This window comes from Aethalodelphis obliquidens, unplaced genomic scaffold (assembly GCF_003676395.1).
Source record: "Aethalodelphis obliquidens isolate GAN/ISIS:26980383/991018 unplaced genomic scaffold, ASM367639v1 scaffold8, whole genome shotgun sequence".
Classification (NCBI taxonomy): domain Eukaryota; kingdom Metazoa; phylum Chordata; class Mammalia; order Artiodactyla; family Delphinidae; genus Aethalodelphis; species Aethalodelphis obliquidens.
Window position 1 is genome coordinate 54,620,512 of NW_020837952.1, and position 25,831 is coordinate 54,646,342.

At 55.8% G+C, this 25,831-nt stretch overlaps 3 protein-coding genes across 5 annotated transcripts; all 3 read left to right on the top strand.

Moving 5' to 3' along the window:
• Positions 1-4,841: 4,841 nt before the first annotated feature.
• On the top strand, positions 4,842-25,093 carry GALR3 (galanin receptor 3). 3 transcript variants are annotated; one of them, XM_027107598.1, is made up of 4 exons: positions 4,842-4,852; positions 19,685-23,028; positions 23,305-23,682; positions 24,306-25,093. In XM_027107598.1, the coding sequence occupies exons 3-4, from the start codon at positions 23,324-23,326 to the stop codon at positions 25,075-25,077; spliced, it is 1,131 nt and encodes a 376-aa protein (XP_026963399.1). In that variant the 5' UTR covers positions 4,842-4,852; positions 19,685-23,028; positions 23,305-23,323; the 3' UTR covers positions 25,078-25,093. The 3 variants fall into 3 exon arrangements, with proteins under 3 accessions (XP_026963399.1, XP_026963401.1, XP_026963400.1); XM_027107600.1 differs by having other exon boundaries at positions 19,685-22,253; XM_027107599.1 differs by lacking the exons at positions 4,842-4,852; positions 19,685-23,028 and adding an exon at positions 17,832-17,943.
• Positions 9,576-11,813, top strand: H1-0 (H1.0 linker histone). The gene has a single exon (XM_027107603.1). It carries the CDS (start codon positions 9,858-9,860, stop codon positions 10,440-10,442), a length of 585 nt encoding a protein of 194 aa, XP_026963404.1. The 5' UTR covers positions 9,576-9,857; the 3' UTR covers positions 10,443-11,813.
• Positions 12,241-18,550, top strand: GCAT (glycine C-acetyltransferase). The gene is made up of 9 exons (XM_027107596.1): positions 12,241-12,538; positions 14,027-14,157; positions 15,400-15,501; positions 15,978-16,124; positions 16,700-16,854; positions 16,990-17,072; positions 17,268-17,439; positions 17,822-17,943; positions 18,223-18,550. Exons 1-9 carry the CDS (start codon positions 12,340-12,342, stop codon positions 18,372-18,374), a joined length of 1,263 nt encoding a protein of 420 aa, XP_026963397.1. The 5' UTR covers positions 12,241-12,339; the 3' UTR covers positions 18,375-18,550.
• Positions 25,094-25,831: the final 738 nt, after the last annotated feature.

The following is a 25,831-nucleotide window of genomic DNA, read 5'->3' on the forward strand; positions in this document are numbered from 1 at the left end:
CAAAAAAAAAAAAAAAAAAAAATCCTTAGTTAAACTGAAAGGTGAAAAATATGACATTGCTCGTTTAAAGCTGCACATCTTGGCTCACGTATGAGATCAAATTAGCTGGTATTTACTTGTCTATAATTTATCTGTTTACGTACTAGCTCTCACTGTGGTGCTACCATTTTTCTCCTAAGGATTTGTAACACTATTCTATATGCTATGAATACTTACCGTTCATCATATTTACTCTGAAGGGTTTTTAAAAATATTTTTTTGCCTTTTCCTCATATGTATGTTTTTGACATTATGAAGGTTCTTTATTATAAAAGTAATACATGCTATGGGACTTCCCTGGTGGCGCAGTTGTTAAGAATCTGCCCACCAATGCAGGCGACATGGGTTCGAGCTCTGGTCCAGGAAGACTCCACATGCTGCGGAGCAACTAAGCCTGTGTGCCACAACTACTGAGCCTGCGCTCTAGAGCCCGCGAGCCATGACTATTGAGCCCATGTGCCACAACTACTGAAGCCCGTGTGCCTAGAGCCCATACTCCACGATGAGAGAAGCCACCGCAGTGAGAAGCCCGCGCACTGCAACGAAGAGTAGCCCCTGCTCGATGCAACTAGAGAAAAGCCCACGTGCAGCAACAAAGACCCAATGCAGCCAAAAATTAAAAATAAATTAATTAATTTTTAAAAAAAGTGATACATGCTTATTGTTTAAAAAATTAAAACAACATGGAAGTGTAAAAGTAAAAAGTAAAAGCCTGCCATGACCCAATTCCACTTCTCAGAGAAAACTGGCAATAATAACGTGGACATATGCACACACATCCGCAGTCCACTTGTCCGGCCTGGAAAACAATCCCCTCATCACAGTGCAGTGTGGTTGTTTTTTTAAGCCATCTCTCATGCACCCTCATGCATTTATTGGTAAGAAGCCCAGCATCTCCCTCTCGAGGTCTCTTCCAGAGTAGTCTGAGATTCCCAGGGGCTCACTCCATCCAAAGGAGGCCGGTCCCACTCCTATAAGGCCCAGCCTGCCTGCTGGTGAGCTCCGAGGTTACAGCCCTCTCGTTCATACCAGGAGCTCAGTCCTTGCTCCCTGAAGTGGGAATGATGCCAGAATGGGGGGAGGGGAGGGCCCAGCATGGCTTCCAGCCCAAGCCACACATGGTGTCTGTCTGCCTCACAATGTCCATATCCCATTTTCCACAGAGTGAGTTCCCTCTTTGGGGGCATAGGTGTCCTCTTTGCCAGATGACCTTGGTCAGGAGTATCCCAGTGGGTCAGATGGCAGCTAATCTTACTGACCCGTATGGGGGAGGGCTTGGAGCCCAGAGCTCATTCCTCCCAGGGCTCCCCAGGACAGCCACAAATTTGCCCATCTAGTCCCCAGATTAAGGGAGGGGAAGCTTTGAGAGTTGGTTAAGAGCATGGAGTCAGACCCCTTTAGACAAGTTCCTTCCCCCTCTGTCAAAGGAAGTGACAATAATAGCAAAAGATCCAAATGCATTAGTGCCTATCAGTAGAGCAGTGACCACAGTGCCGGGCTCACAGTAACTGCTCCATAAATGTGAACTATTGTTATCAATCTATACCTGGATGGAGCTCCCTAACGTCCCTATTTCATAAAAACGTGATCCCCACGCATATTTTTGTCAGCTTGCTTTTCTGAATTGGTGCACTGCAGACACATTCCAACTCTGCACTTGCAGCCTCCTCTCCTGTGTAAGAGCCACGTGGCCTCCCAAAGGATGGTGCCCATGCAGGAGATTATCTCTAAGAATCAAAACCCTCAGCCTTTGCCTTGGTGGTGTCTCTGTTGCTTTAAATCTTAGGAAATCAGTTAAAGTTTAGTTCAGCTAGATCAGTTAAAGTTTAACCGCGAAGCTATCACCTGCAGTTTCATTCCTTTGTCATGGAGTGTGTGTTTGTCTTTCTGTCCATCATTTGGCTTTCAACCCACATGGGATTTCGATTATTTTCCCAACTTGGGAGAAGTGGGTGAGAGATTAGCTTCCAAGGCATGAGGTTGTGAAGGATGAGGAGGGACCGGGAGAGCTGCCAGCTAGGGCAGGAAAGGGGAAGGCCCGCGAGGAAGGGTCCTGGTGTCAGACTCCATGCCATCACCATCTCTGGTTCCACCACCATCCTCGCTTCTGCTCCAGGAACTCGGGAATCTTTCTGGTTGCACCCTCACCTCCAACAAGGAACCCTTTAGGGAGTCCTGTGGACTTGTCATCCTAAATATTTCTCACATCTGCCCCTTCTTCCGGACTCCACTGCCACCTCTTTAGCTTAGTACCTGGCTTGCTGAGATGGCCCGTAATGGTCTCGTCACGCTCATTCTGCCCTTCCCAAATCCATCATCCAAACTGCAGCCTGTGAGAAGCAGCTGTCACAACCAGGTCAAGCTGAGGCTGTACATATTACACCAGGACACTTGGAGAAGGAGAGTCACAGCAACACTGTCTGGAAAGCAAGAGGCTGGAGACAACCTAAATACCCAACCCAAACAGTAGTGTATTCGTTTCCTAAGGCTGCTGACACAAATTGTCCCAAATTCGGTGACTTAAAACAGCACAGATGTATTGCCTTACAGTTCTGGAGGTCAGAAGTCCAAAAAGGGTCTCACTGAGCTAAAATCAGGTGTCGTCAGGTGTGTGTTCCTTCTGGAGGCTCTGGGGAGGATCCGGATTTTGCCTTTTCCACCTTCCAGAGGCAGCCTGCATTCCTTGGCTTGTGGGCTCTTTCCATCTCAGAAGCCCACAGTGGTCCACTCTTTCACGACACCAGCTCTCTGGTTCCTACCCTTTTGCCTCCCTCTTCCCCCACTTAAGGACCTTTGTGATTACATTGGGCCTCCCTGGATAATCCAGGGTGGTCTCTCATCTCAAGGTCAGCAACCTTAACTCCATCTGCAACCATAATCCCTCCTTGCCGTGTGACAGAGCATACACATGGGTTCCAGGGATGAGGGCATGGACGGGTCTGGGAGCCATCTATCACAAGCAGCATGGAGAGAAACGGCAGCCTCTTCCTACAGTGGAACAGACCACATTCTGAGAGAGATTCACTGTGGAGCTGGCCTCACTGGAGCCTTAGGGTCTCTGCCTTGCCCAAGGCCCTGAGAGGGGTCCTAGCAATACGGGTCAGACAGTTCATTAGTAAAAGTATATTTCTGGATTTCATGATCTTTGTGGTATTTATTAGCTTTTATTTTTTAAAAAAATATGATTTGTTGTGAGTTCTTTTCTCATTCTAAATATAAATTCACTTTTTACGTAATATTCTATTACTGTATTTTTATTTTTTGGCCACACCCATGTGGTTTGTGGGGTCTTAGTTCCCTGACCTGGGCCCTCAGCAGTGAAGGTAGGGAGTCCTAACCATTGGACTGCCGAGAAATTCCCTATTATTGCATTTTTTAAAAAAAGGACTTCAGGGCTTCCCTGGTGGCGCAGTGGTTGAGAGTCCGCCTGCCGATGCAGGGGACGCGGGTTCGTGCCCCGGTCCGGGAAGATCCCACATACCGCGGAGCGGCTGGGCCCGTGAGCCATGGCCCCTGAGCCTGTGCGTCCAGAGCCTGTGCTCCGCAACGGGAGAAGCCACAACAGTGAGAGGCCCGCGTACCGCAAAAAAAAAAAAAAAAAAAAAAGGACTTCAAAAACTGTATAAATGTTAGGTCCTACAAAACCAGTATGTGCTCTGACCACTGAGCAACAGCTGCTCGCACCAACATGATGACTCTCAAAAATACAGAGTGAAAGAACACCCATGATACGCTTCTATTTGCATACAGTCCAAAACCAGGCAAAAGTAAGCTATACAGTGTGTATGGGGTTAAGTTCACATAGGAAAACTATAAAGAAAAAGGAGAGAATTGTTTTACAGAATTCCAGGATAGAGGTCACGGAGGTATGGTTAGGGAGGGGGACACAGGGGGCTTCCGAGGGACTGATGATGATTCTCGTGTTAACTTGAGTAAGGGAAACAGTTGTCTCCATATTGGTTTTAGAATTGTATTACATTGCATAATCTCTTGCATGGATGATGTAGTCATCATTTAAATTTTTATTTTAAAATAACTGGGTTAATTATTTTAAGAAACAAAATTTTAAGCTTAAAATTCTATAGGGGCTTCTGAGTGCACTCAGAACAAACCTACACCCCTTGCCGTGGCTTAAAGCCACACGTGCTCCAGCCGGCTCTTCAGTCTAATGGCATCTCCCTCCACACTCCTCATCCTGTCTCCATCCAGCCACACAACCTCCCCTGGCACTTGATGTACATAAGCCCGCCGGTGACCCCTTCCCAGGCCCCAATTCTCATCCTTATCTGCGCTTGACACAATCACAATTTGTAATGATATCAATGCTGTCTCCCCAGTGGACTCTGAACCCCGTGAGACCAAGCTGGGTCTGTTCTGTTCACACCTGGCACTCAGCCAAAGTAGAGGGTCCTTAAATGGAGGAAGAGGGAGGTAGAGGATCTCTCTCCTTGAACTCCAGACTCAGGATTCTTCCATGTACCTGACTTCTCCACTCACACACCTGGGAGGCATCTCAAACCTAACCCGGCCAGAACTCTCAAACCCTCAGTCTTCCCTGTCTCAGTTAATGACAGCTCCGTCTTCGCTTGTTCAGGCCCAAATCTGTGGGGTCCTCCTGGGACCTGACCACTTCCCATTCCCTCCACTGCTGCCACCTGGGCCAAACTATCATGAACGCTCACCTGGATTACTGCAACAGCCTCCTAACCCTCTTCTGTCTTTGCCCTCTGCAGCTTCTTTTCCACACAGTAGCCAGAGTTGACTATGATTAACTATTTTTTTAAATAAATTTATTTACTTTTGGCTGCTCTGGGTCTTCGTTGCTGCGCATGGGCTTTCTCTAGTTGCGGTGAGTGGGGGCTACTCTTCGTTGCGGTGCGCAGGCTTCTCATGGCGGTGGCTTCTCTTGTTGCAGAACACGGGCTCTAGGTGTGCGGGCTTCAGTAGTTGCAGCACGTGGGCTCAGTAGTTGTGGCTTGCGGGCTCTAGAGTGCAGGCTCAGTAGTTGTGGTGCACAGGCTTAGTTGCTCTGCAGCATGTGGGATCTTCCTGGACCAGGGCTAGAAACGGTGTCCCCTGCATTGGCAGGCGGATTCTTAACCACTGTGCCACCAGGGAAGTCCTATGATTAACTATTGCCTGGGTCCCACCGTGTCCCACCTCTGCTCAAAACTCTCCAATGGCTCTCACTTCACTCAGAGTAAAAGTCAAAGTCCCTACAATGGTCCCCCAAACCCTACATGACCTGTGCCTCCTTTACTTCCCAGACCTTACCTTTTAAAAAACTCATCTCTTCCTACTGTCCTCCTTAATTCAGCCACCCTGTACACTCCTGCCATAGGGCCTTTGCACTGGCTGTTCCCTCTGCTTGGAAGATTCTTCCTCCAAGAATAAGAATGGCTCCTTTTCTCACCTCCTTTGAATCTGTTCACATGTCAGCTTCTTCTTCTCTGACCACCCTATTTAAACTTGCAAACACCCTCTCAGCACTCACCCTCACCCGGCTCTAATTTTGTCTTTGCAATTATGGCTTTCCAACATACGATATAACGGACTTATCTTTTTTAAAAATATTTATTTATTTGGTTGCATCGGGTCTAGTTGCGGCAGGCTGGCTCCTTAGTTGCGGCATGCATGTGGGATCTAGTTCCCGGACCAGGTATCGAACCCGGGCCCCTTGCATTGGGGGTGTAGAGTCTTAACCACTGCACCACCAGGAAGTCCCTATAATGGACTTCTTTATTTTATAAGTTTATTGATTTATTTTTGGCTGCGTTGGGTCTTCATTGCTGCACACGGGCTTTCTCTAGTTGCAGCAAGTGGGGGCTACTTTTCATTGTGGTGCGCGGGCTTCTCATTGTGGTGGCTTCTCTTGTTGCGAAGCATGGGCTCTAGGTGCGTGGGCTTCAGTAGTTGTGGCTTGCGGGCTCTAGAGCGCAGGCTCAGTAGTTGTGGCACATAGGCTCAGTAGTTGTGGTGCATGGGCTTAGTTGCTCCGCAGCATGTGGGATCATCCCGGACCAGGGCTCGAACCCGTGTCCCCTGCATTGGCAGGTGGATTCCTAACCACTGAACCACCAGGGAAGTCCCTGGACTTCCTTATTTAGTCTATTGCTTATCTATCTTCTCCACTAGAATGTCAGCTCTACAAGGGCAGGGATCTCTTGTCTCTTGTTCACAGCCCTATCCCAGTGCCTATCCCAGTGCCTGGCACATATCAAGTGAACACCTTAGAGTTCCAAAGACCAGAATGAATGTATGTCTGCAGTGGGAAAGTCATTGGCTGGGGAGTCTGTCACCTGTCACCCTCCTTCCTCCAGGTTGACCCACCTTCGACAAGTCATTTAGCCATCGCAGACATCCTCTCTGAAAACTGGAGATGTTATATATCCCTTGAATGTGCTCAGTAAATGCTGGCACACTCACACATGCATATTAGTAAAAACAGGACCCCTGGCATTCTAGTACGATTTACGCTTTTCCATACAGGATTTCATTTCACCCTCACACCAACCCCAGATGTAGGTAGAGCCCCTTTCTGATAGGTGAAAACACTGAGGGCTCTTTTGACAAGTGAAAAAACAGCAGAGAGGCCTGGGCCCCTCCCTAAGTGAATGAACAGTTGATGTCTGACCCCCCTCCCCACGCCTGGGGCGGCCCGGCGTTCTGAGGCTCGAGAGGGTCCCAGGAGGGTCTCAGTGCGGGGCTCGCCATCGGGAGACTACATTTCCCAGGAGGAATTGCCCGCAGCTCTGCGGCTCCCGAATTTTTAAAGGGCTCGCGTTAAATGGGGCGGAGGGAGTTCTGCCGTCTGCCGGCCGGTAAACGGCTCTAAGCTGGGTGGGGACCCGAGGCCGTCCTGCGAGGGTACGCGGGCCAGGCCGAAGTCAAGAAGCCCCCCGAGCTCTGCAGTGTCAGCGAGGCGAGGTGAGGCCAAGCCAATCTGGAAGCAGCCGGTCCTCTTCGTGCCCACCTCGGCCTCGGACTCTATGCCCAACTCCCGGGGAACCCCTCCCAACACCCCCTTCCCCTCAAGTTCTCCCGAACGGGGGGAGGGGCGGTGAATCTCATCGCCAGCAGGGAGAAGAGCTGTCCACCGGCGGTAAAAGCCCCCGAGACCCCGAGGCGACCCCTCCCTCCATTTCTGGCTTCAGTTCTGGGAGAGAATTTACAGGTTGCTGGGATGGGCGGGGACTCGGGATGTGAGAGCTACAAAACGAAGTGAAGGCCTGCGGGCGCCGGGAGCTGAGCCTCGCAGTGCGCCCCCCATCCGTCCTTCCTAGTCCCGTGGCCTCCACTGTAGATGAGGGTGATGGGGGGAGTGATCGCGTTACCTGCCTCCCCAGGCAGGAGACGCAAAGGATCAGGAAACGGGTGGAGAGCGCTGTGCAAATAAAATGATTTCATCATGGTGCCACTGGACTCGTTCAGTCCTTATTTTTAGACACCCAGGGACCTGGGATGCGGGGATGACATGTCTCTGGGAGCACAGGGTGGAACGACATCTCGGACCTGGGGCTGACTATGTGGATGCCTAGTTTCCCATCTAGATCTTAGTGGGAACCAGAAGAATTGTCTTTGAAAATAACCAAAACAAACCCACCAGAATGTTGTGTTTTCAAATCAGGAAACTTCGGGGTAATTGACAACATCCAAATAAGAAGGTTGACCTTTTAAACTAACCTGGCCCTTCCTGGCTTCTCTTCCCCGCCTGCGACACCAAGATAAGCCCGGGAGAAGGCATCCCATACCGATACCGAGTCTCAGGACTCCCCCTCCCCTTTCCCAATCATTTGGATTAATCCATCCCTTGCTGTGTGTGTGTGGGGGACCCATTAATTTCCCTGGCCTCAGAGACTCCCAAGTCCAGTAGGAGCCCTTCCCCCAACATCTCCCAGTTACGACCAGTCCCCCCATCTAAACCTTCCAACCCTTCCCCTCCCTCTTCCTCAATAGCTGGTGTCTGCAAACAGCTCCGGGACCGTACAGGAGAGCCGCCTTCATAATTTTGACCAGCTATAACCCCCCACTACCAGCGTATTGTTTAAGTGAAGAGTGGCCGCCTCTTTGCTTAGGGAATAAAAGCGGGTTGTTGTGGGAGGAGGCTCAGAGAGCGAGCATCCTAGAATCTCAACCCAGGGCCCCTGCCGAGCGGGACCCTGCGGGACCTTGCACGTGAGTAGGACGTCTGTTGCAGACAAGGGGTCCCAGGAACTCTGGGGTCCCATCTGCTGGCCTCTAGACCGCTAAAGCCCCTCTGAGCCCCCAAGGTTCCCTACAGATGGTGGCGCCCCTTGCTTTCCTCATCTATACCTGCCAAGCAGCACGGGAAAAGATGTATACATTTTAACAAAGACATCGCATCTTCCCAGCAAAATGGCGGTGGTCCGGGCCACGGCTCCCTGAACAACTCACACTTTCCGAGGATTAGTCAGGACTCAAGCAGCGCGACCCCCTCCTCGACCTCCCCGCTAGAGCCCCATTTTCCCAAGCTCCCAAAGCTCTCAGGGCCTCTCCTCATCCCAGGGGCCCCCAAGACAGTCTTTGGTTAGAGCCTGCGGGGCAGCTCCTTCATTGTGGACCGCCCCCCTCACTGCCTTCAGGGAGCCTTGGGAGGGGGACTGGATCCCCAGGCTGGGCCCTAGGGGTAGGGGCAGCGAGCTCTGTCTCTGACACCCCAAAACTCCTAGGCTGAGGGAGGACTATAAATGAATTCTCAGTTAGGACATATGGAGGATGTGGGGGTCTTTGAGGAGAAGAGGCGGCTCGGAGACCCCTCCTCATTCCCTCAGGGGACCTGGGCAGCATTCGGGGTTCGGTCTCAGGAGAGAACCTCGACGTAGAGGTCAGGGGGCGCGCTGGGGGAGCGAAGACAGAGGAGGGGGAAGGGACAAAGTTTGAAAGTGCCCTTCCAACTCTTCCAGGGAAAGTTTGCTTGGGGGCCCCATGGACAGAGAGAGGGTAGAGGTGCGGGGGGCCCGGTGGCGGGATGACCCCCGAGAGGTGACCGGACCCCGGGGGAGGGACCCCTCCCCCCTGTCCCGGCTCGGCCCGGCTGGGAGTCGCCCGGCTCGGGGCCGCGTGTGTTAGTTGGGGCCGCTTTCGGGCCGCTCCGCCAGGCTGGGGGGTCCCGCCGCGGGCCGGGAGCGGGGTCCCCGGTAGCCCCAGGGGGGAGCTTTGCTACGGGGGGTTTCCCGCACCGGGGCTCCCCGGCCCCGCAGAGCCAGACCCCGGCAAAGGGGAAATGTGCCGGCGCGCCAGCGGTCCTTGGCGCCGTTTGGGGCGCGTGGCGGGCGCGGGGGGCGGCGGCCGGGCCGGCGGGACGCCCGGTGGGGGAGCCCAGAGAGCCAGGCAGCGTCCCCGGGCGGCGGCGGGGAGCGGGAAGGCCCGGGCCGGGGGGAAAGGTCGGATTTGCTCAGCGGAAGAAACACAGATGGCGGCGGCGCGGCGCCATTCCGGGCCGGGAGCAGGCAGCCAGCAGCCCTGTCCTCACCGCGGTCCGCCCGCCGCCGCTAAATACCCGGATGCGCCGCCCGAGCGCCAGACGCGGAGCTGGGAAAAGGGAGGCAGAGGAGGCGGAGGCGGAGGCAGACCCGGGCGCCGAGACCGACCGACAGACCGGCGAGGTTGGGCCACGCAGACCCGGCCCAGCGAGTCCCCCCCCCCGCGACCCGAGCAAGGTCCCCGAGAGACGGCCTCGGACTGGCTTGGGAGCCAGAGGCACCACAGCAGATCCCGAATCAGGCTTTCCTGGGCTTCCGACGAGGGCTGGCCCTTTGGAAGGTGCCTTCTTCAACAGCAGGACCAGGCAGGCCACCATGACCGAGAACTCCACATCCACCCCTGCGGCCAAGCCCAAGAGGGCCAAGGCCTCCAAGAAGTCCACAGACCACCCCAAGTATTCAGACATGATCGTGGCTGCCATCCAGGCGGAGAAGAACCGTGCTGGCTCTTCGCGCCAGTCCATCCAGAAGTACATCAAGAGCCACTACAAGGTGGGTGAGAACGCTGACTCCCAGATCAAGTTGTCCATCAAGCGCTTGGTCACCACTGGGGTCCTCAAACAGACCAAAGGCGTGGGTGCCTCGGGGTCTTTCCGGCTGGCCAAGAGCGACGAGCCCAAGAGGTCAGTGGCCTTCAAGAAGACGAAGAAGGAAGTCAAGAAGGTGGCCACGCCAAAGAAGGCCGCCAAGCCCAAGAAGGCTGCCTCGAAAGCCCCAAGCAAGAAGCCCAAAGCCACCCCAGTCAAGAAGGCCAAGAAGAAGCCGGCTGCCACGCCCAGGAAAACCAAAAGACCCAAGACTGTCAAAGCCAAGCCAGTCAAGGCATCCAAGCCTAAGAAGGCCAAACCAGTGAAGCCCAAAGCCAAGTACAGTGCCAAGAGGGCCGGCAAGAAGAAGTGACAACGAGGCTCTCCTTGTGGACACTCCTGCCTGTCTCCTATTTTCTGTAAATACTTTTCTCCTTTCTTCTCTCTTGATCCTCATCTGCAGCCCTTTGCCCCCTTTCCTTCTGACTTTATAAAGAGACAGTTTGTATTCCTCAGAAATTAGGGAATAATTCATTTCTCCTTAACCAATCATGCCAGGACAGCAACGACAAATCTCATCTCTGTAATGATGAGAATGTACTTATATTTTGTTTTGTTGATTTGTTACTAATATGCTTATGGGTTTGGGGATTTGGGTGGGTTTGTGTGTTTTGTTTAGTTAGATGGCTGGTTCACTCTGAAGGTCAAAGTCGTGGGGAGGGGGAGAATGGGCAAAGCAGCTTCTTGAGGCTAGATGACAGCGAGCCCAGGAATTGTAAGGTTTGTAGGAATACCTATGAGGCCATCGAGTTTTCTTTAAGTTGAGCACTGCTTGTGAGAGTTTCAGAACGTAGGCGCGGAGGAGAGGGGTGGCAGCAGCTGGACGGCAGAGGAGGGAGGTGGAAAAAATACCCTCTCGAGGCTGGCTTCCACCTCCCGGTGGTGAGCAGTGGGGCGTCCAAATCCAGTTTCCTTGTCACTTCTGTTAAGTCTGCCCCAGTGGCCTCCCTATTGTCCTAGAGATGTGGAGGGGGTTGAAGTGACAGCTGGTCTGAGAAACTGTGGCTTCTCTCAGTCAGCTGGAAACTAGCCACTGGAAGTGGGGGGTGGGGGTGGGGGGTGGTCTTTGGCTTCCGAAAGTCTCCTGTTAAACAGGAGTGGAAACTTTGGGGGAAGGGTGAGAGTCATTCAGCCAAGTGCCTCAGTGTGCCCTGTTGAAACTTGGGTTTTTCCACACAATTGGATTGTATCCTAGGAGGACCTTTTTGCTTTTCCCCTGATTTTTGGTTCCTCCTGTACAAGAGGTGGCTTTGCTTAGCAGTCTGGTGGGGCTCCAGCCCTGCCGCCCACCACTTAAAAACCTCCCGACCTCTTTACTTCTGAGTCTTTTATAAGTAGTTGTAGACGGGGGAGGAGGGGAGGGAGGGGAGTGGACGGTAAGACATACTGCAGTCGAGTTTGAATCGCTAAGTAGTTGTAGAGAGCTAGGTCTGTGTGATGTCTGTGTATACGTATATGTACATATCTAGGGCTAGTACTTACGTTTCACACCCGGGAGCTGGGAGAAAAAACCTGTACAGTCGTCTTTCCCTTGTTTTTAATAAAACAGAAAAACGTGCAATTGCGCGTCCCCCCCCCCACCCGCCTCCTTTTTGTTTGTAAACAAGTGTTACTTGTGCCTGGAAGAATTTGCTGTCTTTGTAATTTTCAAACTTTAAAATAAAATTGAAAAAGAAAAACCTGAGCGATGTGTTTTTCCGTACTTCTAAGACTGGAGGAAAATGCGGAGCAATTGGACTGGCGATCAGTGGGGGAAATCGGGGGGCGTTTGCACCTGAGAACCGGGGGGGGTTCCAAGAGCTCAACAAAACCCGGGAAACGCTAGGGCCGGAGCGCACGGAATATGCCTCAGCCTGCTTCTAGGTGTCTGCTTCCGGCGTCCAGAGGGCATCCCCTAACCTTCCGAGAGGTGGGTGTGGAGGCAGGGCATGGGAATGGGGTGGGGGTCTGGTGGGCCCGGCCCTGACTTGCCTTCCAACCCCCGTCGCCTCCCCTCCCCCCACACGGACAGCTCCAGTCTCAACTTACAAATCAATTCACTTTAGTCCACTGCAGATCCCGCCAGGCCCCGCCCGCCTATCCCGGGCTCCGCCCCCCTGCCCCGTAGCTGAGCCCCTCTCACTCCTATTGGCTGCCGGAGCCCGGCCCCCGCCACGTGATCAGGCCGCGGCCGCAGTGCGCAAGGCCGGGAGTGGGCAGGCGAGGTGGGCATGATGTGGGCTGGCCGCGTCTTCCGCGCTGCGCTCTCCGGGGCCCCCCGCGGCCACCGCGCGCAGTCAGCGCTGGCTCAGCTGCGTGGCATCCTGGAGGAGGAACTGGAAGGCATCCGCGGAGCTGGCACCTGGAAGAGTGAGCGGGTCATCACGTCCCGTCAGGGGCCGCGCATCCACGTGGACGGCAACTCCGGAGGTAACTCCCCCTCCTGGGAATCCTCAGACCTGGCCGGGTGTTCGAGGGCCGTTCTGAGGCTTTCGCTGAAATGCGAGGTCCTGGAGGCAGTGGGCGGGCGGGAGCGCACACGTAGCCGCTGGACCGTTTCCCGTCTATCAGACCGACTTGCCGCTTCCCACAGTTAACTCTAACCTGGTTAGACCAGTTTCCACGGAGGCAGGTAATTTGCCCTTTGAGCACCTTTCTGGCTTAGAGGGCAGGGCTGGATCGATCCAACCCTATGAAAACGTGAGAAACAAAGAGAGACAGCTGGCTCCCACCGTACCGCTCAAGGAAGGGTGGTAGGAAGGTGGCAACAAGAAATCCCGCATTTCTGGAGCTGCTGCTTTGTTCAGGCTTCTACTAATTGCTTCACGTGGACTCCTGCAAACGTCAGAACGTGGGAATGACTAATCCCGTTTACAGACGAAGAAGCTGACGCTCAGAGATGTGAAGTGGCTTGCCTAAAAGCCCCCAGCTAGCTGCAGGCAGAGCTGGGCTTTGGCCTAGATCTTCTGGTATATTGGAGCTGGAAGGTCAGCTAAATGGCCATAGAGACCAACCTCCTGGCCAAAATCACAGGGAGCAAGGGGCTCAAGGGCTGTTGCAGAAGTCACACCATGAATTGGCCCACCAGGCCTCCCGGGTTTCTGTCTCATCAGTGGTCACTGCCCATCTTGTCTGTGCCAGACCCCAGGTGGGTGCTGGTTACAAACAGTCCCCCCCCAGACTGCCTTCTGCCAAGGAAATAGGCATGGAATCCTTGGGGCTGTTGTGCTCATTTGAAAAATAGGGGCCCTAGGAATTCACTACCTTTCCCCAGGGAAGCTTGGAGCAGGGCAAAAAATGGAAAATTAGCAGACCTAGGTTCTCATCGTGTTTTTGCCTCTCCCAAGCTGAGTAAACCTTGCCCTCTTGAAGCCTTAGTTTCCTCCCCAGGTCACCTGTGTTCACTTTGGGCTTTATAATTCAAGGGTCAAGGTCTCAGAGGCAACCCTGCTGGGCATGCAGTTCTGTACCAGGCAGCAAAGTCAACTGTGTAGAGTTTGGGGACCAAGGCAGGCGTCTGACGCAGCCCTCTTCTTTTACCCACGAGGAAACCAAGGCCCAGATGAGGGGTTGTTGGTGGTCTTCAGGGACAGAAGAAGCCAGTGAGGAAGGGCTGGTTCCTCTGGGTGAATGTGATCCAAAGCCAGAGTTTAAACTTCTCATCTTTGAAGGTGTAGCCCTGAGAGTCATTTTCTAACCCTCCCTCTCCTGTAGCTGTTGGATTTGGTGCTTCCGAGGGGCTCCCAGCTCCCCATCCTGGCCTCTGCCCCAGAACAGACTATACTGTGTAGTTGTTGCCTCCTCAAGGGTGAATCCAGGTTCATGTCCTCTCTGAGTCCCCAGGGCCTAGTACTGACACCTTTCCAGGCCCTTCTTGGCCCTGAGCTGCTGTGTCCGTTCCCCCGTCCTCCACCTCAGGAATCCTTAACTTCTGTGCCAACAACTACTTGGGCCTGAGCAGCCACCCCGAGGTCATCCAGGCAGGTCTGCAGGCCCTGGAGGAGTTTGGAGCTGGCCTTAGCTCTGTCCGCTTCATCTGTGGCACCCAGGTACACAGTAGGTGTTGCCCAGGCCGGGGATGGGCGGGGGAGGAAGGGGGGTGGTCCCCAGCGTTGGGCGCTGACTCCAGATGTCTGCTTCTGCCGTTAGCAGGGCTAGTTTAGGCAGCTCAGCTCATCCCACTAGAGCTGTCCACTAGAAAGGCTGGGTTCAGGCTTCTGGTTTGCTGTGAAGCCTTGGGCAAGAAACTTTCCCTCTCTGAACATCCATTTCCCCACCTGCAAAACAGAGCTCCTTACACCTGTTCCTCCTTGGGAAAGGAAGAAGAGAAGGCAGGGATTAGATTAAGGTTTCTGGAGCTATTCTGCCTGATCTCAGTTCCCAGCACCATTTATCGGTTCTGGAACTGTGGGCAAGTGTCTTAACTTCTCTGTGCCGCAATGCCTTCATTGGTAAAGTGGGGATAATTTTACTTAACAGAATTATCCCAAATTAAAGAGTTAATATGTGTAAAAATGCTTAGAACAGTGCCTGGCACATAGTAGTGCCAGTAAATGTTGGTTATTCATTTTATTTTGTAAATGTTACAAAATGAACTTTTATAAACATGAAACTTACAGTGCTTGCTATGAGTCAGGTGCTGTTTTAAGAACATTACAAATATTAACTCAATGCATATAATAATCCTACGTGATAAGTACTGGTTTTGCTCCTGTTATAGAGGTGAGGACACTGAGTCCCAGAGAAATTAAGTGACTTGCCCAGGGCTACACAGCCTGTTGTGGTGGGATTTGAACCCAGATGGCCTAGCTCAAGAGTCAGTGCTGCTGAGTTCTTGTGATTATTATTACTTGTCCTTTCAGAAAGGTGAAGGTGAAATGAATGGAACTCTTGACTCCCGTCCAGGGCACTTTAGACGGGACAGCTTTCAAATCTAAGAAATGGAGGCCCAAGTGAACCTAGAGTTACTTATGTAATCCTCTTTTTTGCCATTAAGCAACAAAGGCACTCAGTTTGATATCGGGGAGACACATCTTCCTTTGCCATTAGCACCCATAATTCTACCATCAACCCCCCATTATAAAACGAAGACCCAACCAGGAAGAAGGGCGCCTAGTGGGCCCCTAACTCCTCAGTGGGAACCATGTGCCAGACTCCTGTTGGCTCTGGGTGCACCTTGTGGTGCAAAAAGGAGGAGGAGGATCTGTTTGTGGCCCTGTGAGCCTCTGTCCCCAGGACTTGTCCCAAGTGGCCCAGAAGGCGTTAACACCTGTTTCACTCACTTACCTCAGAGCATCCACAAGGATCTAGAAGCAAAGATAGCCCGCTTCCACCAGCGGGAGGACGCCATCCTCTATCCCAGCTGCTTTGATGCCAACGCCGGCCTCTTTGAGGTGTGTGAGGCCACGGGTGGGAGTTGGTGAGACCTGCGAGGCTGTGGAAGGCTTGGGAGTGTGCAGTCCAGAGAACTTGGCTGGATGCCCAGTACCACGCCTAGAGGCTCCAGTCAGTGTCTATTTCTTATGGAGGTCAAGGGTGGGCCAGTAGGTCTCCAGGAGGAATCCTGGGGCTTACAAGGAGGCCAGCTTCCAGGGCATTTGGAGGATAACCTACTTCAGCTGGAAGGCTGAGGGTGTTAGGGGCCACACATCCACCAAACATGTTCTCATCTCCTTTGGCTAGAGCAAAGGCCCTGATTCAGCCCAGTCCTGGGGCTCTGGGGACCAAGATAGAAGCAGAGGGCTCCTGGCCTCCCTGCCCAGGAGAATGCCCTGGTTGGCAGTGAAATATTGATTAAAGGGGAGTCATAAGGGAGGGAGAGCCCCAAGGTGGTTGGGTGATGGCTCTACTCCTAACTGCCTTCTGCCAGGCTCTGCTGACCCCGGAGGACGCAGTCCTGTCGGATGAGCTGAACCATGCCTCCATCATCGATGGTATCCGTCTGTGCAAGGCCCACAAGTACCGCTACCGCCACCTGGATATGGCCGATCTGGAGGCCAAGCTGCAGGAGGCCCAGGTGGGACAAGGCCTAGCGGTTCTAGGGGCCAGGACTGGGCTTATCCGCAGTCTTGCTGCTGCACCCAGCACTCCCCCCACCCCCACCCCCACCCCCCGGTGAAGGAAGCGAGGCTTACAGAGGCCAACTCCTCACTCACAGGCAAACAGCCTGAAAGTTCGAAACAACCAAGATTTGAACCCAAATTCTCAGACCCAAAGCTTTATTCCGTTGCACAATACTGCCTTGAGTTTTAGTAAGCACCTTATGCATGGCAGTCCCCTGCTAGGCATAAGGGTGGGATGAGCTTATGGGCAGGACTGGCCACACCCCATCCTGCCCTCTGGGAGAGGAGGCTGCGGACATTCTTCCTGCCCAGTGCTGAGCGTGGCTCCAGACTGCCCCGGAAGAGCTGGGTAAAGCTCAGAGAGGCCCCAGTGAAGGAGAGGATGCACCAGCTTCAACATGTGGTGCTTATGTGCTCACCTCTGTGCTGGGCACTGGGCGAGCTGAGCCTATAGAGCCCCGAGCAGCGCAGAGAGTGAGTGGTTTGGCCCAACTCATGATACCGGCCACCTTCTGTATCTTCCCTGCAGAAGCATCGGCTGCGCCTGGTGGCCACCGATGGGGCCTTTTCCATGGATGGTGACATCGCACCCCTACAGGAGATCTGTTGCCTTGCCTCTCAGTATGGTGCCTTGGTCTTTGTGGACGAATGCCACGCCACTGGCTTCCTGGGGGCCACGGGACGGTGAGAGCACACGGCACCTGAGGCCTTGGGTTGGACTCCAGGGCGGGTGGGAAGTCGGGAGGCCAGCCCCCAAGCCCAATCCGTGATCCTGGGTACTCAGGTGGCCAGTGGTGGCAGTGGCAGCTTCCCTTGCAGGGGCACAGATGAGCTGCTGGGCGTGATGGACCAGGTCACCATCATCAACTCCACACTGGGGAAGGCGCTGGGCGGAGCATCAGGTGCCTACAGGCTCGTGCCCCTGGGCTCCCCTCATCTGCATGCAGGGCCCTGGAAGAGGGAAGGTGGGGAGGGGAGACCTGGGGCTGCAGGGAAGAAGACAGCAGGGACTGTCCTCTCGGGAGGGGCATGGGGTAAGCTCTGGCTCCTGGCCTCTGACTGCCCCCCTCCATCCCCACCTCTGTCCTTGTTCTCAGGGGGCTACACTACAGGGCCTGGGTCCCTGGTGTCCCTGCTACGGCAGCGTGCCCGGCCCTACCTCTTCTCCAACAGTCTGCCACCTGCTGTCGTCGGCTGTGCCTCCAAGGCCCTGGACCTGCTCATGGAGAGCAACGCTGTCATCCAGTCTATGGCGGCCAAGACCCAGCGGTGCGGTCTCGGGCAGGGTGGGGCCCGCGGGGGCGAGGAGGCTGGTGAGGGCCTGCCCTGCGTGCCTGCGCAGGCCCTAGCTCTCTGCCTACGGGTTCTGCCTCTGCCCACCCCACTTCCCCAGTGGGTTGCACTGGGACTCGGCTCTCTTAGCCAAGGGCTGCCTGCTTGCCCACCTCCCTGTTCTCTCTGCCTCTTCCTTCCATTTCCTGGCACATTTCTCTGCAAATGCTCCCCATCTGCCTCTCTGGGTCTGCATCTCTGTCTTTGTTGGTCCCTCCTGCAGACTTGGCCACAAACCTTGGGTCACATGCCCATCAGGAGAGGGTGTGGTTGCTCCACAGCCCTCCAGCTCCCTGTGACACCCAATTTGTGCCCACAGATTCCGCAGTAAGATGGAGGCTGCTGGCTTCACCATCTCGGGAGCCAATCACCCCATCTGCCCTGTGATGCTGGGTGATGCTCGGCTGGCCTCTTGCATGGCGGATGACATGCTGAAGAGAGGTAAAGGGGGCCGGGGCATGAGGAGTGGCTGTAGGTCCTAAAAGAAAAGGAGGGAACCCCTAGACTGTGAATACCCCCCTTCCCCCTGCTCTACTACCCCTTTTAGACCAGCTGTCTGTCCAAGCTTGAAAACCCTAGGCCATGAGGCAGTCCCATGTCTGAGATCTTGGGCAGCTCCCTTCTCCTCTGTGGTCCTCAGAAAAGGAGGAGCTGTATATCATGCCCCAAAAGCCTGTCTGGCTCTGTTGAGCCCCAGGTTGACTCTCTCTACCCTCCCAGGCATCTTTGTCATCGGGTTTAGCTACCCCGTGGTCCCCAAGGGCAAGGCCCGGATCCGGGTCCAGATCTCGGCGGTGCACAGCGAGGAGGACATTGACCGCTGCGTGGAGGCCTTCGTGGAGGTGGGGCGGCTGCACGGGGCACTGCCTTGAGTCCTGGGTAGTGACAAGCAGAGCCAAGGTCTCCCTCCTTCCACAGCGACAGAGAGGGGGGCCTTTGACCAGCCCAGGCCAGAGGCTCTGAACTCTGTCAGTCCCGGGGCCGGGCGGGGGTGAGGCCTGTGCTTGTGGCTGTGAGTGTGAAGGAACAGTGTGGAAACTGGCTGTGACGCGTTGGTCTGCTTTATTCTCTCGGAGCAGCCCCAGTCCTGCGCTGGTCGAAGAATCGGCAGGAGCTGGGGCTCTGAGGGCCAGCTCCGGAGGACTGTAATAGATCTCAGAGCTGACCGCCTCCCCCAGAGTAAGATGGGACCCAGGCAGCTCGGGTAATAGAGGCTGGAGCCACTGTTTGGCTCCGTTGGATTCTTTCCCGCTGTAGAGGGCAGCTGAGCCCCAGCCCTGCAGGCCCCTTCCCGCGCCACCCACCCGCCTACTCTGCAGCCTTGGTGGACACCTCGTCCTCTGCTGCACATCCAAAGGATGGCCTACAGCTGCCCAGATAAGAAGGGGCTGGGCACCCAAACCCATGTTTGGGAGAAGCAGAAGATTCAGCCCCAGAGGAAAGATTGTCTGTCGCTATTGGAGAGGCCCCCGATGGTCTGGAACTCTGTGTTCTAGCCCACTTTGTTCCTGCCTCTGTGGCCTTAGGCAGGCTCCTACCCCGTGTGTACCTCAGTTTTCCCCGCTGTACCAAGAGTGGCTGTTATATTGGTATCAGGGCCTTTCCATTTCCGTATTCCCGAGGCCTGCTGGTCTGAGGATCAGCCGCCAGGGGGCGTAGCGAGCTCAGGCTCTGCTATCGCCCCGCCCCCTCCAGATTTCTGGCCTCGGACTCAGCTGTTGCTACAGCGCCAAAGGCAAGGCCCCACCCTGCCTTGCCCCCGACGATGGCTCACTGCTTCCCTGCTGAAGATGACTGTCCCCTTCCCGCAGTCACAACCCGTGGTGCTTCTCTCTCCATTGCCCTCCCCACCTCAGACTTACGGGCACCTGGTGGGGGTAAAGGATGGGTTCTGAGTCACCGCGCCTCCAGCCTCAGCATGTTGTGGGCTTGGGAAGCTCGTAGTTTGCTGGCGATAGGGCAGGGAGGATGAAAAGGCCCTTCTTCATTGACGATGGGACCATGTTTCTGGCGCCCCCCATCCCCAGCCCCCCCTTCAGCCTGGGTGTCTAGGGATGGACAGTCTGGGTGAGCTCTGGCCCGATCCATCAGGATCTTAATGCTGGGATTCTGAGAATCCTAGCCTGTGCTCCCGAGGAGCTTGAGGCTGGGGTCCAGGAGCTCGGGGTGCTAGGGGATGCAGCCCCATCAGGGGCACAGACACACGTAGGGCATCTGGCACCAGGTGCACTCCTACAGCAGCAAGTACACACAGCCTGATGCCAGCCCCTGGCCAAGCCAGCAGCTTGACCTGCATGGTCTGCTCAAGCTGGCAGGTCCTAGTGGGTGGCCATGAGCAGCCACGGGGGGACAAGTCGCAGTAGGTGAGGCTGAGATAAGGTGGACCTAGGTGAGGTCCATCAGCCAGTGGCGCACAGCGAGCGCCGTTGCGGCCTGTAGTTCCCAGGCGCCGCCGCTGACATTGTGGGGCGGTGGCAGTGCCTCGACACCGTGGGCCAGCTTGTCGCGGTAGAGCACCGCGTCATCAGCCGGCTTTTGGCTCAGCATGTGGAGCTGTGCTGGCCCAGGTCCACCGCGGCACAGCCCCTCCGCCACCATCCAGAGGGGTCATAGGAGGTGCCAGCAGGTGCAGTGGCAGCTCTGGGCACACATGCTTGGGCTTGGGCACGTACTGGTCATCGCCAGAGGCCAAGACAGGCTATAGGGCCGAGGGCCCGTCGTGGACAAGCTGCACTTACACACCCTGCAGAGCCTGGGTCTCTGGGGACCACTCCCAAGGCCCATCATCTGTCATCTACGTTGGGTGCAGGGTTCAAGGCCACAGTCACCAGGAGCAGCAGTTGGAGCGAGGGAAGAGGGGTGCCTGGGGCCCGCTGGGACTCGGGCCATAGCGAGGCGCCCTTCCTGCCTTCCCCACAGGTGGTCTCCCTGGTTGCCACCATCCTCCCTCCTCCTCTGCTATCATATCAGCAGCTCAGCCTTGCTGCTGCTGGGAGCTCTGCCCTAGTACTGCCCCTGCCCATCCAGAGCTTAGCCTCCAACAAGGAGGGACATGGTGGGCTGGGGGCTCCCAAGCGGAGGGAGGACGGTGTGTCAGGGACCTCGGGGCTTTCAGGGTCCAGGCCTGCCACATTTGTGAGTCCAGGCTTCTGGGAATCTAACAGTGCATTACTTTCACACAGGGTGGTTGTGGACCCCTAAATTCTTAAATCCCACCACACCAAGTCTGGATCCTACAATTCTGCTCTTCAGAGATGACACGATTCTACGATTCTAATTCCTTAATTCAATTTTGATAGCTCTGAATTCAGGTTTGGAGAATCTAGGTATGATCCCTAATATCTTCAATTCAGTGAGTCTCTGCTTCCAGAAATTGGGGGATGCGCTGCATCTGGGATGGGTGACATGAGGCTTCAGAGGTGCCTGAGCACTGGTGAAAATCCCAGGGCCCGTGGGAAGCCAGTTCTGAAGAGTCTCTTCCCGGCTCCTCAGGCCTTGGTTACAAGTCCTGTCTTCATCAGCGTCCCCTCAGACTGTTTTCTCTCCCCTTTCACAGACTTCTTGACATTCGCCCCACCCTCCCAGCTTCTAGAAAGACACCACACAGTGCCTACCAGCTCTCCTCTCCCTTAATTCATTACAGACAGCATCCTGGCCCCACTACACTTGTCTAGTTTTCAACAACCACCTTGTTGCTGAATCCAATGTACCTCACACCCCGGGTGCTGGCCTCTAACCCTCTGGAAGCATGTGGCCATGTGGCCCACTCCTCCAAGAGGTCCAGACCAGAACCCCATGACTGAATGATACAGCCATTCACCGAGACCTAGTAACCTCTTCGGCTGTTGTCTGGACAAGAGGCTCCTAGTGGCTCACTCATTAAATCGCTCCCCTTCTATTCATCCTTTTAACCCCAGGCCGTAATAAACTAATTACACAATAAATGGGCAGGTCCTGTCCCTGCTCTAGAACCTCCTCTAGTTCCCCATTCCCCTCAGGCTAAAGCCAGACTCTTTGGACAGGCACATAAACCCTGCAGGCTTCGGGCAGACTGAACCCCTAGAACAATCTTAGGGAAACTGATGGGTCTCAGAATTCTCAGGGGCCAGGAAGAGTAGTTCTATCTGAAGTCTGCAGCAAAGGGGCTCCTGGATTCCTAGCATAGGACACCCCACTCAAGACTAGGAGTCCTGGGACTTCCCTGATGGTCCAGTGATTAAGACCCCACGCTTCCAGTGCAGGGGGTGGTCGGGGAACTAAGATCCCACATGCCACACAGCGTGGCCAAAAAACCCACAAAAGACTAGGGGTCCTTTCTGAACTTCTGTTGGAGCCCTTCTTGGAGCAGGGAGCAGAGACGATGGGGAAGCAGGACCACAGGAGGTGAGAGGGCCAGGAGTGGACTGGGCCCTGGGCACAGAGGGGTTAACTACAAGGCGAGAATCTCAGAGAGCGAGATCAATGGGTTACTCGCTGCAGAAAGAGGCAGAAGCAACGCAGAGAGGCAGAGGAGAGCCGGACAGAAGAGCGTGCCATCCGGGGGAAATCAGGGAATGAGGAGGAAGTGGCTACTTCTTCGGAAGGAGTGCCCAAGTCCAGCTCAGCAGAGGAAGGCCAAGGAGAGGAGGGAGCCTTGGGAGGCAGACCTGTACCTGCAGGTGGGCACCAAGGGGTGGCCACTGAGCCAGGAGGCAGCTTCAGCCTGGCCGGTTCGCCCAGGATCAAGCAGGAGCCCAGTGCCCAGGGTTGAGGTAGGTGTTGGCCATCCTGGGCTTTGCGGGGACCTGCTGCATGCTGGGGTGGGAGACACAGATATCACCCTTCCTTCCTCCTCCCTGCCTGGCTCCCTTGCCCTTAATACGTCCAGCCACCCCAGAGGTCCAAGCATGTAGGGAGACCCCCAGGTAGCAGTCGACATGGGCCATGGGTGGGGCAGGGGTAAAGAGTGAGCACAGCTTGCGTAGATGCTCGTGTGCGCACACACACGCGCGTGCACAGATCGTCAGAAGCGCTACCTGTTACAGGCTCTCAGATGAGTGCTCCAGCCTTGGAGTCAGGGTACCAGGGTGGCAACAGTCTCAGACCTGCCACTCTACGTGTGGTATTAGCCTCCCGTGTCCCCTCTCTGAGCCTCAATTTCCTCATGTGTAAAAAGGGGGCAGTGACTTACATGGTTCTCCCAGCTGTGCCACTGTCATGCTCTCACTAAACTGGACTATCAAATGACTCAGGGACGTCACCCATGTTTGGCTGAATTTGACCTATGTCCCAAAGCCTTCCTTAGGACTTCCCTGGTGGTCCAGTGGTTAAGACTCCACCCTTCCAATGCAGGGGGGCGTGGGTTCGATCCCTAGTCGGGGAACTAAAATCCCACATACCGCTCCCACCTACCGCGTTGTGTGGCTAAAAAAAAAAAAAGCCTTCCCTGTATTTCAGATCCCCATTGAAAAATCAGCTCCTGGGGTTGGAGCTGCCCCTCCCCCCACCCCACTTTGCCTGTGTCTTTACCTGCATCATCGGTTGAAGGTGTCTATCAACTACCTAATCAGCCCTTCATGCCCTGGGCTAGGGGTGTTCCCCAGGAAATTGAGAAACCCACCTTAGACGCCAATGAGACTCTGTCAGGAGCTCGCACAGTGGGTCCCAGTGATAACTTTTGTCTCTGTCCCCACCCCCACCCCCATCCCCCACCAGCTTCCAGCCCATGGGACGTGACCAAGCCCAGGGTGGGGGACTAGACCCCTGAGTTGAGTAACCGGAGCTGGGGGCTCCTGCCTGAGGACTCCAGCTTCTCTTCCTCAGGTGCCTGTCTGATGAGGAGATGGCTGATGCCCAGAACGTTTCGCTGGACAGCCCAGGGAGTATGGGGGCTGTGGCAGTGCCCGTGGTCTTTGCCCTCATCTTCCTGCTGGGCACAGTGGGCAATGGGCTGGTGCTGGCAGTGCTGCTGCAGCCCGGCCTGGGCACCTGGCAGGAGCCGGGCAGCACTACGGATCTGTTCATCCTCAACCTGGCAGTGGCCGATCTCTGCTTCATCCTGTGCTGCGTGCCTTTCCAGGCCGCCATCTACACGCTCGATGCCTGGCTTTTTGGGGCCCTCGTTTGTAAGGCTGTGCACCTGCTCATCTACCTCACCATGTACGCCAGCAGCTTCACGCTGGCGGCTGTCTCGGTGGACAGGTGAGCTGTGTCGGGGACCTGGCCGGGTCTGGGCTGGGGAGGGAAGACCTGAACAGATTCTCATTGGCCTTAGAAAGGAGAGAATGGGGGACCAAAAAGGGACATAGGAGGGGGAAAAGGAACAGCTCCCTGGCCCCCACCAACCACTCCCTGGGCACCTGCAGGGCATGCTTGAGGGGATCATCCTGCCCTCCCCCCAACTCCATTGGGAGCTTCCGGAGAACATCTCTGTGTCCCAAGTGTTAGCTCAGGGCCTGGCACATGATGTTCTGTGAGAGTGAAATGAATGGCAAGAGGAACACACCAATGAATTCATCAGATATTTTATTACCGCCCACACCTGGCTCAGGTTGTGGTCAGACTGGCTTTCATGGCTTGAAACTTGGGGTCAAACCCAGGCTCACTCTCTAGCTGACAACCTCGGGCCGGTCACTTCTCTCTGAGCCTCTGACCCAGCCCCGCTAGGTGCCAGGCGCTGCTCTAAGCGCTTTGCGCGCTGACTCCGTTCATCCCCACAACCTCCATGCGAGGCCGGGCGCGCGATGCCCGCCCACCCCCGAGGTTCAGACACGGGCGTCTAGGCGGCCACCCGCCCGCCTCGCTGACACCGCGCCCGCCCGCAGGTACCTGGCCGTACGGCACCCGCTGCGCTCGCGGGCCCTGCGCACGCCGCGCAACGCCCGCGCCGCCGTGGGTCTGGTCTGGCTGCTGGCGGCGCTCTTCTCGGCGCCCTACCTCAGCTACTACGGCACCGTGCGCTACGGCGCGCTCGAGCTCTGCGTGCCCGCCTGGGAGGACGCGCGCCGCCGCGCCCTCGACGTGGCCACCTTCGCCGCCGGCTACCTGCTGCCCGTGGCCGTGGTGAGCCTGGCCTACGGACGCACGCTGCGCTTCCTGTGGGCGGCCGTCGGTCCCGCCGGCGCGGCGGCGGCCGAGGCCCGGCGCAGAGCCACGGGCCGCGCGGGGCGCGCCATGCTGGCGGTGGCAGCGCTCTACGCCCTCTGCTGGGGCCCGCACCACGCGCTCATCCTCTGCTTCTGGTACGGCCGCTTCGCCTTCAGCCCGGCCACCTACGCCTGCCGCCTGGCTTCGCACTGCCTCGCCTACGCCAACTCCTGCCTCAACCCACTGGTCTACGCGCTCGCCTCGCGCCACTTCCGCGCGCGCCTCCGTCGCCTGTGGCCCTGCGGCCGCCGCCGCCCCCGCTGCCCCCCGGGCGCCCGCCGCGCCCTCCGTCGCGTCCGCCCGGCGTCCCCAGGCCCTGCCGGCTGCCTCGGGGACGCTAGGCCTCGCGGGCAGCTGCCGACGGGCGGCGGCTGGGGCGGGGAGCCGGGTCGGGAACCGGTCCGCCGCACAGAGGCTGGCCGGGCCCTGCCTGCCCGAGGACCGGAATAAACCTTGTCTGCCTCCACTCTGCCGGGTGTACGTCTGTCTGTCATTCCCCTTCCCCCTGGACAGGACGCCCCTAGGGGATGGGGCCAAAGCCAGGAGCCCTCTGAGGAGGAGTGGCTGAGCTGGGGACAGACGCTAAGTCCACTGAGTGGACATCCCTGGGCGGTGAAAATGGTTCAGCGCAGCCAAGTGCAGGCCCTTAGCTAGGCAGCCCCGAGACGCTGTCCATAACCAGTCTGGCAGGAAGGAGGGCAATCCGCCGGCCCATCTGTATGGGGTGCTACATTTCTCAATCTAATTATCAAAACAGCTTTGCAAGGCAGATACAATCAATTCCACTTTATAGATGTAGACAACAAGAATCAGAGAGGTTGAGTGGTTTGTCACATAGCTAGTGTTTGGCAGCGGTTGGGTTCAAACCCACTGCTGTTTTAACTTTTTCTACTCAGTAGAACCGAATACGGTTTTTCCCTTTTTTTTTTCTCCTCAGATCCCATGGTTTCCAAGGTTTTTCTTGGTTTTTCCTGATCCTCCATCAGCCCTCCTCCCCAAACCTGCAGCTCCCCACGCTCAACTGGATGCCCTAGAAACCTGAGAGGGCTCCCAGCCCCCTTCCTTAGGAGAGCTCTGTTCAGGTACAGCGAGTGCTGAGGGCTTCCCCCGGCCGGCAAGTCCTAGGTCCACTGCCTGACCCAAACCCCTCGCATTATTCTTTCAGCCATTTGGTGCTCCTGGCTACGGGGAGGCGCTGAGCCAC

Excerpts from the sequence above, each read along its gene's own strand:
- H1-0 (XM_027107603.1), top strand. The coding sequence starts at position 9,858 with ATGACCGAGAACTCCACATCCACCCCTGCGGCCAAGCCCAAGAGGGCC.
- GCAT (XM_027107596.1), top strand. The coding sequence starts at position 12,340 with ATGATGTGGGCTGGCCGCGTCTTCCGCGCTGCGCTCTCCGGGGCCCCC. Across the intron at positions 12,539-14,026 it reads CGTGGACGGCAACTCCGGAG|GAATCCTTAACTTCTGTGCC; the intron begins GTAACTCCCCCT and ends CCTCCACCTCAG. Across the intron at positions 16,125-16,699 it reads CCAAGCTGCAGGAGGCCCAG|AAGCATCGGCTGCGCCTGGT; the intron begins GTGGGACAAGGC and ends TCTTCCCTGCAG.
- GALR3 (XM_027107598.1), top strand. The coding sequence starts at position 23,324 with ATGGCTGATGCCCAGAACGTTTCGCTGGACAGCCCAGGGAGTATGGGG. Across the intron at positions 23,683-24,305 it reads GCGGCTGTCTCGGTGGACAG|GTACCTGGCCGTACGGCACC; the intron begins GTGAGCTGTGTC and ends GCCCGCCCGCAG.